Source organism: Bidens hawaiensis, unplaced genomic scaffold (genome assembly GCF_021521415.1).
Source record: "Bidens hawaiensis isolate Kalapana, Puna unplaced genomic scaffold, B.hawaiensis_p1.1 tig00020418_1, whole genome shotgun sequence".
NCBI lineage: Eukaryota > Viridiplantae > Streptophyta > Magnoliopsida > Asterales > Asteraceae > Bidens > Bidens hawaiensis.
This window is the reverse complement of record NW_027493109.1, coordinates 135,565-145,220: the sequence shown is the minus strand read 5'-3', so window position 1 is coordinate 145,220 and position 9,656 is coordinate 135,565. Positions and strand designations below refer to the sequence as shown.

At 33.4% G+C, this 9,656-nt stretch overlaps 1 protein-coding gene across 2 annotated transcripts; it reads left to right on the top strand.

The window, feature by feature from the left end:
* Positions 1 to 82: 82 nt before the first annotated feature.
* Positions 83 to 9,582, top strand: LOC143560643 (helicase-like transcription factor CHR28). 2 transcript variants are annotated; one of them, XM_077048905.1, is made up of 12 exons: positions 83 to 385; positions 1,294 to 1,462; positions 2,551 to 2,670; positions 2,755 to 3,095; positions 3,179 to 3,250; positions 3,361 to 3,435; positions 4,486 to 5,374; positions 5,465 to 5,595; positions 5,725 to 5,943; positions 7,428 to 7,928; positions 8,670 to 8,879; positions 9,262 to 9,582. In XM_077048905.1, exons 2-12 carry the CDS (start codon positions 1,306 to 1,308, stop codon positions 9,370 to 9,372), a joined length of 2,826 nt encoding a protein of 941 aa, XP_076905020.1. In that variant the 5' UTR covers positions 83 to 385; positions 1,294 to 1,305; the 3' UTR covers positions 9,373 to 9,582. The 2 variants fall into 2 exon arrangements, with proteins under 2 accessions (XP_076905020.1, XP_076905019.1); XM_077048904.1 differs by having other exon boundaries at positions 2,551 to 2,679.
* Positions 9,583 to 9,656: the final 74 nt, after the last annotated feature.

The following is a 9,656-nucleotide window of genomic DNA, read 5'->3' as shown; positions in this document are numbered from 1 at the left end:
TAAAGATGAATAAATTAAATCCAAACACTATTATTGAAACTAAAACATTGAACTACACATGTCATCATGTTAAAATAGTACACAACATATAACTGTGTTAACATCACAAGACCACTTCAAGATTCAACAATAATGTCACCTTAATCAAAACCCCTCCCGACCCATTTCCGATCAACAAATACCCATTTCACCATTTCAATTTCATCACCTAAAAATGGGCGAAAACCATGACCCATTAAACCCTAAAATCCCCTAATTGATTCCAATTAACAGAGCAATTGGGGTTAGGGTTTCTAATTGATTCAATTAACCACACACATATCGAAGCCCTGCGACGATTCTAAAACCTAATTGCCTCTAATTTCATACAATCGACGATCACGAGGTTTGCCTATTACATACGTCATCAATTTTCGAAATTGACAATGTATATGTGTTAATTTGGTGAAATTGTGTTGATTTATAAGCTAATTTGTGAACAATTGTTTATATTTTTTGATAAAGTTGTGATCTTGTTGATTAATTTATGTGGGTTGCAGAGTATTCTAAATTAGGGTTTTTTAGGGTTAGGGTTTATATGTATTTAGTAGGGGTGTGCATGGTTCGGTTCAGTTTGGTAATTAACCTCGGCTGAAACTGAACCAGAGGTTCGGTTTATTCGGTTAGTTTGTCGGTTTTCGGTTTGGTTCGGTTAATAACTAGAATACATGAAATGGAGGTATAAAATATGAAATACTTGAAATGGAGGTGTAAAAGCTAGAAATACTTGATTTTGGTGAAATTGTGTTTATTCTTAAAACAATTGTTTACATTTTTGTAAAAAAAACGTGTTCATGTTGGTTAATTTTTGTTTATTGTGGAGTATTCGAAATTAGGGTTTTTTATGGTTATGATGCAAAATTTTGATTTTTTAGTGTTTATATGCATTTAGTAGGGGTGTGCTCGGTTCGGTTCAGTTTGGTAATTATTAATCTATTTTATTAATCAATCGGTTTTCGGTTTATTCGATAGTTTGTCGGTTTGGTTCGGTTGATAACCAAAACCAATTTTTGTTTGCTTAAAATACATGAAATCGAGGTATAAAAAATGAAATACTTGAAATGGAGGTATAAAAGCTAGAAGTACTTGATTTATTGAAATTGTTTTGGTTCTTAATCTAATTCATTTACAACTGTTTACATTTTTTGAAAAAAAAAGTGTTCTTGTTGCTTATTTTTTGTGAAATGCAGAGTATTCTAAATTAGGGCTTTTTTTAGGGTTAGGGTTTTCTGATGCAAAGTTTTGATTTTGTAGGGACTTTAATTAATGGGGTCTAATCAGCCTATAGATATAAGTTCAACGGATAGTGAATCGAGTGATTGGGATATTGAACAGTATAAAGATTATAATGATTCAGCTTCTTCAAAACCTAATTCTAGGGTTCTTCCTGCATTTGCATCTTCATCTGGGACAAGTTATTCAGGTAAAGAAAATCTTTATTGTTCAGTCTCTACATAATAAAGATTACTACTTTGTTGTTATTTGTTAAATTTAAGGTATTAAAATTGTATTTTTTTAAGGTTTTTATGTATTCAGTAGGGGTGTGCACGGTTTTGTTCAGTTTGGTACTTTGGTTATTAGCGTCAACCGAAACCGAAGTCATTGGTTAATCTATTCTATTAACTGGTCACTTTTCGGTTAATCTGATCGGTTATTTGGTTAGTTTGTCAGTTTTCTGTTTGGTTTGGTTAATAACCAGAACTAATATTTTTGCTTAAAAACATGAAATGGATGTATAAAACATGAAATACTTGAAATGGAGGTATAAAAGCTAGAAGTATATGAAAATATGAACGGTTCGGTTATTTTTGGATAAACGAGGTTACAATCAAACGGATAACCGATTTTTGGTTAATTCGGTTTTCGCTCACCCTGCTATTTAGCCTACATACCCAAGTTAGGTTTTTCTAGGTTTCAAGTAGGGGCGGCAAATGTGACCCATTGGGTTGAATGGGTTGTATTCAAATGTATATAATGGGTCAACATGGGTCAAACTAAAAAAAGAAAATGATTGAAACGGGTCAAAACGGGTTGAAATTTCTCAAGTTTTTTTTTTAATTGGAACGAGAAAAATGAAGGAAACTTTTTAATATTTTTACTTTTTTAGTTTTTGATTTATATTTCGAGTTATGATTTTTTAATTATTTTTTTGAATTTTTTAATGAGGGGTTTTTGAAATGGGTCAAAATGGGTTGAGATTTCAAAAACCCCTCACTAAAAAATTTTAAAAAAATAATAAAAAAATCATAACTCGAAATATAAATCAAAAACTAAAAAAGTAAAAATACTAAAAAGTTTCATCCGTTTTTCTCGTTCCAATTAAAAAAAAAAACTCGAGAAATTTCAACCCGTTTTGACCCGTTTCAATCATTTTCTTTTTTTAGTTTGACCCATTCTGACCCATTATATACATTTGAATACAACCCATTCAACCCATGGGTCACATTTGCCACCCCTAGTTTCAAGCCACTTCTACATTATTGAACTTAGAAGGTTTTATCCAAATTATAGGACAACATGGAAGTCAACGGGTTCATCCTCCTACAAGAAAACCGGCTATAAACGGGCACTCGTCTCATTCTAATAATTATGTGGATGATGAGGTTCAGATTCTACCCGGGTCTAGTAGTGGTTTCGGAAGTAAGTGCACCAAACTATCTTTAATTAAAGACTTGTAATTTTTAACAAATTTTGATATATAGTTATTTCGGACAGATCCTAAACGAGTGCTTCCATCATCCCTTCAGCCATTATTATCATCATCTAGTTCTCGGCCAAGTGCCCCGGTAAAAAGTCAAATCCGAGAAAATTACGGTCAACAGTATGCAAACGTGTTGCAAAGCCGTGGAAAGGCTCATTTGGAAGACGGTTTTGGTAGAGTTGGTAATGATTTGATGAATAACAACCATCATGGAAATAGGGTTCTACCGCCATCGTTGAAACTCCACGTGCCTGTTCCTACTTCACAATATGCTGTTCCTCCCGATCTTTACCGCGCTGCGCCTACACCTGAACCGGTTGGTGATGAGAGGCTTATTTATCAAGTGGCATTACAGGTATTGGTTTTTTGTGTTATCAAAATATGTTACGAATGAGGAAATAAATTGTTGATATTGAATTTGTGAAATGATAACTTTAGGATCTTAATCAACCGTTGACTGAAGCAGAATTGCCTGATGGGCTTTTGTCGGTTTCTCTTTTAAGGCACCAGGTTATATACTTATGTATTCGCTCAATTACAAAGTTGTTTTTTAGTGAATGTGTATATTTCGTTTACATATTTATGGTTCCATATGCTTTGTGGTTATTTTGTTTTTTTAGAAAATTGCGTTGGCGTGGATGGTTCAAAAGGAGAAGAGTGTTGCTTGTTCGGGTGGAATTTTAGCTGACGATCAGGTCAGTAGTTTGTGAAGTGTAAATTCGTATTGGCAGTTTCGACCTGTTTATGTATAAATGGGTCAATTTGGGTTATGTTTTACCTTTGACGGGTCAAACAAGGCCCAATGGTTGAATGGGTTAAAAGTCATCCGGAATGTGTTAGTACATAAAACCTACTTGATCACTTTATGACAAGGAAGTTAGATTATTGGTGTAACAATTTCGACCCATACATAAGTAGGGCTGTTCAAAAAGCCTGCGGCTCGAAGCTCGCTCGAAAATAGCTCGGCTCGAAATGAGCTCGACTTGACTCAGCTGGATTTCTAAACGAGCTGAGCTCGAGCCAAGGTCAGCTCGGCTCGTGGCTCGACTTGTTAGCTCGGCTCGTTTAGATTAAACACTAAATTTTAATATCTATATATAATAATAGCATACCAAGAAATAAATAAATAAAAATTATACATATATCATGTCACTCGATACCTAAAACCTTATAAAAGAATAACTAAAATAAAACATATAAAGTTATAAATTCTCTAGTTTATAAATTTTATATAATATGTATGTTAAAATTATAATTTTAGTCTTTTATATATCAAAATATGTAAAATATAAAATAAAAAAAATAATCAATAAAAACAAAAAAAATTTTAAAAAATTAAAGGAGCCCTGCTCGAAAAGCTCGAGCCTTAAACGATTCGAGCTCGAGCTCGATTTTTCAGCTCGATAAAGAAAATGAGCCGAGCTCGACTCGGCTCGTTTACAGTCCTATACATAAGTGGGGTGTTTTGGGCTATGTTTGATACCTAATGGGTCAAACAGGGCCCATTGTATTCAACTACATAGAACCTTCTTAATTGCTTTATGACAAAAGGTTAGATTATTAGTGTCACAATCAAGTTTTGTAGTCATCTTTTACACATTAGTAGATGATTTACTATAACTATATATAAAGTTACTAAAATTATAAAAATGTGTTTATGGGTCGGTCTAAATCAACCCATCTCAACCCGTACTGAACATTTACCTGTTTTGACTTTTGTTGCATCTCCAATCTTACATCGACAGGGCCTTGGGAAAACCATATCGACAATTGCACTCATCCAAAATCAAAGATTTTCATCAAAGCCTAAAACCGATCAATCTAACGATTCAAAAACCGAAGCTTTAAACTTAGATGACGACGACGATGACGATGATATCAAACCCACAGTAGTTGTAAACGAAGACCAAAATAATGAGTTAAAGGTAATAACTGAACCGGGCAGCTCAACACAAACATTCAGTAACCGAAGACCCTTAGCCGGATCATTAGTTGTTTGTCCCGCAAGCGTGGTAAGACAGTGGGCCCGTGAGCTCGAAGAAAAAGTCGCAGAAGAAGCTAAGCTTGAAGTTCTAATCTATCACGGTGGCAACCGGACCAAAGACCCTGCTGAGCTGGCACGATACGATGTGGTCCTTACAACATACGCCATCGTGGCAAAAGAAGTCCCGAATAAATGTCTTGACGAGGAAGATGAAGACGATGTTAAAAACGGGGATCGATATGGATTAAGTTCTGAATTCGCTAACAAGAAACGAAAGGCTATTTCTGGAAAGAAAAAGAAGGGCAAAAACGGAATTGACGGTTCTGGTCTTGAGTTTAGCGGGACTCTCGCGAAGGTGAATTGGTATAGAGTGATATTGGATGAAGCTCAAACGATTAAAAATAGCAGAACACGAATGTCTAAATCGTGTTGTGGGCTTAGGGCTAAAAAAAGATGGTGCTTATCGGGAACGCCTATACAGAATAGTATTGATGAAATTTTCAGTTATTTTAGGTTTTTGAAATGTGACCCGTATGCGAATTATAAAAATTTTTGTAATCAAATAAAGATCCCGATTTCAAGAAACTCGATTCAGGGTTATAGGAAACTTCAAGCTGTTTTTAAGGCTATAATGCTTCGTCGAACAAAAGGTACTTATTGTACCTTACGCATTCTTACATGTACACAACGTTAATAAATGTATTTTTTGTATCTTGATCAGCTTTTGTTTTTCTGGGCAGGCACTTTGATTGATGGCAAGCCTATTATTAACTTACCTCCTAAAACAATAGAGTTGAAAACGGTTGACTTCTCACCCGAAGAACGAGATTTCTATGTCAAGCTTGAAACTGAATCACGGTCACGATTTAAGGTACCTTTTTTTCCTGTTCATATTAATTATTAGACAAATTATATGACAATTTGATTGTACTATTTGTTATGAATCTTGGTTTATTTGTGATTTATTTTAAATATCAATTTAATAAATACTTTTGTGCAGGCGTGGGCAGCTGCAGGTACCGTGAGTCAAAATTACGCAAATATCCTTTTGATGCTTTTGCGGCTTCGGCAAGCGTGTGACCACCCGTTGCTTGTTAAGGGATTTAGCTCTGAATCTGTCAGTAGATTTTCTTCAAAAATGGCCAAAAATCTTCCACAAGATATGCGTGTGAATTTGTTGAATATTTTGGAAGATCTCAGCATATGTTGCTTGTGTAGTGTGAGTTTCATTTCCCTCCAATATTATAATTTAGAATCTTAGATTGATATATTGATCCAATCTTATAAATTTGTCTGTCTTATTAAAAGTCACCCAATTTTTTAGGGGCGTACATGGGTCGGTCTGGGCTCAAACTGAACAAAAAATTGAAAATTCAGTTAGGTTTGTTTTTTTTTTTCCGGTTTTTGGTTGATTGCAAAATCGAAACAGAAAAGAAAAATCGGTTTTTGAATAAACATAAACCAAACCGTCTACTTGTCGTTTTAGTTTGGGTTCGGTTACGTCAGTTTTTTGGTTACGGTTCGGTTATTTCGGTTTCGTGCACATTTCTAGGCCGTATGGTTTAAGGGACTAAATCCATAAACTGGTTAAGTAGCCATTTTATATTTTGTAAACTACAACAATCATATTGTTAAGCTATAACAATTTATAGGGTAAGGAGCCTAAGAGAACCCTTTGAAAATTGAGAACTTTGAGAACCATTTTGGACCACTAAGAAAACCTCTAAAAAATATTTAAAAAAATTATAAAACAAAAAAAAAACAAAAATTTTAAAAAAGTAAAAGAACCAAAATTCTTATATTTCATTCCGATTTCATAAAAAAAAAACTTCGTATTATAGACATGTGTATAATTTCATTTAATCTCTAGTTACGTAATGTACACATATGTACATTATCATTTACCTTAAATTGTACATATGTGTACAAAAAACATGTATGTACATATATGTAGATAGTATACATATATGTATAATTTAGCTAAACCGAGACTTTTTTTTATGAAATCGGGATGATAAATAAGAATTTTGGCTTTTTTACTTTTTTTATTTTTGCGTTTTTTTATGAATTTTTTTTTATTTTTGGGTTTTTTGTGGTCCAAAATGGTTCTCAAAGTTCTCAATTTCAAAATAGTTATCACATGATCCCAATCCTATATATATATATATATAGGTATTGGATCATTTCAGAAGTTTTTTTACAGCGAGAAGTGCGAGAAGTGAAGATGTAACTCCATTAATCCCTAATTTCACTCCCTTTCTTATGTGTAGGTGCATATGTATGTGTGTAGGTACGTATGTTTGTATATGTGTACGTATGTTTGTATATGTGTACGTATGTTTGTATATGTGTAGATACATAGGTTTGAATGTGGCTCGGTACATTTATATGTTTGTAGGTAGGTTTGAATGTGTAATTAAGACATAAATACGACCAACCTACATATATGTATGTAACATCATATGAAAGGGAGTGAAATTAGGGATTAATGGAGTTATACCTTCACTCATCGCACTTCTCGCTGTAATATCACTTCTCGCAAGATCCATCCTCTCTCTCTCTCTCTCTCTATATATATATATATATATATATATATATTTGTAACTGGTATGAAACCGATCATCCAAAACTGTTTTTTTCTGAATAATCAAATTCAATATATCCAAACCTTAAAAACTGATTATTAACTTCTTGATATTACAGGACCCACCAGAAGACGCAGTGGTTACCCTTTGTGGACACGTATTCTGTTATCAATGTGTATCCGAATACCTAACCGGGGATGATAACACCTGCCCATCACCAAACTGCAAAGCCTCAATTGGCGCTGACGTGGTATTCAACAAATCCACATTAACAAACTCAATTTCCGACGATAACGGGTCGAGTTCATCAAGAATCGATGAAAAATCCATCGTTCTTCAGCAAGATTACAGTTCTTCCAAGATTAAATCTGCGATCGAGATTATTCTGTCCAATTGCGTAGCAAAGAGTTCGTATTCAAACGGTTCCAATGGCGATGCGTCTTCTAGCTCCGTTGTTGATGGACCGATTAAAGCGATTGTGTTTTCTCAGTGGACACGGATGTTGGATCTTTTTGAAATGTCGCTTAATCAGTATTGTATTCAATACAGGCGGCTTGATGGGTCGATGTCGTTAGCATCAAGGGACCGTGCGGTCAAAGAATTCAACACGGACCCTGAGGTTTGACTTTCTGTTCTTTGTGGTTATATTAGCTATTACGGTAAAGTTAAAATACATAGGGAGACAAAAATGATAAGTGTGAGAAGGATTTGTGACCACACAAAAAATCCCTTAAAAATAAATTCAAAAGAAAAAATAAAAAAGTCATAATTCAAAATATATATGAAAAACAAAAAAATTTTAAAAACTAAAATGTTTCTGCCATCATTCCCGTTAAAAAAAAATAAAAAGAATTGACGAAAAGACACAATGCCAAGATCAAAGACACAATGACGTAAATGAACAAAGGACACAAGTATAACTAAAAAAAGAGACAATAGATCGCAAAATATAACACAATGTCGAACAAAAAATAGCACAATGTTGAGTAATATAACACAATATAAAGAAAAAAATGACACAATGTCAAAGGAAAAAAGACACAATTAATGACGAAACTAAACCCAAAACACAATGATAAACAAAAAAACACGACTTTTTTAACTCACTTTTTTTGGGTAGAACGAGAAAGACGGTGGAAACATAACTGTGTTTTTACTTTTATCGTTTTTTTTATTTAAGTTATGATTTTTTTATTAATTTTTTAGGGGTTTTTTTGTGTGGCTCAAAATTCTTCTCATCCTTCTGATTTTTGTTTCCCTTTGTAGAATAACTTGACCCTAACTATTAAGTGCTTAAGACAAATATCCAAGAAAAACTTAGTGCATCCACTTTATAATCAAGAAATGAACTATGCTGCAGGTGATTGTTATGATAATGTCTCTAAAAGCTGGGAATCTTGGTCTGAACATGGTGGCTGCATCTCATGTTATTCTTTTGGATCTTTGGTGGAATCCAACTACTGAAGATCAAGCCATTGACCGGGCTCATCGAATTGGTCAAACTCGTCCTGTTACTGTGTCAAGACTCACCATTAAGGACACAGTTGAGGACAGAATTCTTGCTCTCCAGGTTTGTACTTGTAATTTTACTATTATGCCATGTCCGCAGTTTAGTATTTTCCACCTTGTTACTTGCTTATTATTATTATTATTATTATTATTATTATTATTATTATTATTATTATTTTTCGTCTTGTTACCTTGCTTTGTTATTGTTATTATTCTTATTCTTATTATTTTATTATTATTTTTATTTTTCGTCTTGTTACCTTGCTTTGTTATTGTTATTATTGTTGTTATTATTATTATTATTATTTTTATTTTTCGTCTTGTTACCTTGCTTTGTTATTATTATATTATTATTATAGTTATTATTATTATTTTTCATTTTGTTACCTTGCTTTGTTGTTGTTGTTGTTGTTGTTATTATTATTATTATTTGGTGAATGCAGGAAGAGAAGAGGAAAATGGTTGCTTCGGCTTTCGGTGAAGATCAAAGTGGAACTTCAACCGCTCGTTTAACCGCTGAAGATCTAAGATATTTATTCATGGGGGCACATTGAGACTTTAATAATTAGTTAGTTATTTAGGTGGTTAGTTTGGGCTTATTTTTGTTTAGATTATGTGCAAAGCCATGTAAATAGTTGTAGTTACTTTTTTATGTTTGTAGAGAAGGTTAGTCTTGAATGTTTGCTTTAAAGCAGGATGTTGCGATCAAATAACCTTCCTTGGGGCGTAATTAAGTTAAGGTAGCGATGACAGTGGGTCGGGTTTATGCAATCTGATTTGAGATATCGATAAACAAATTTGGGTAAGAAAAAGATATGTGAAGGTACATTTGGAGTGA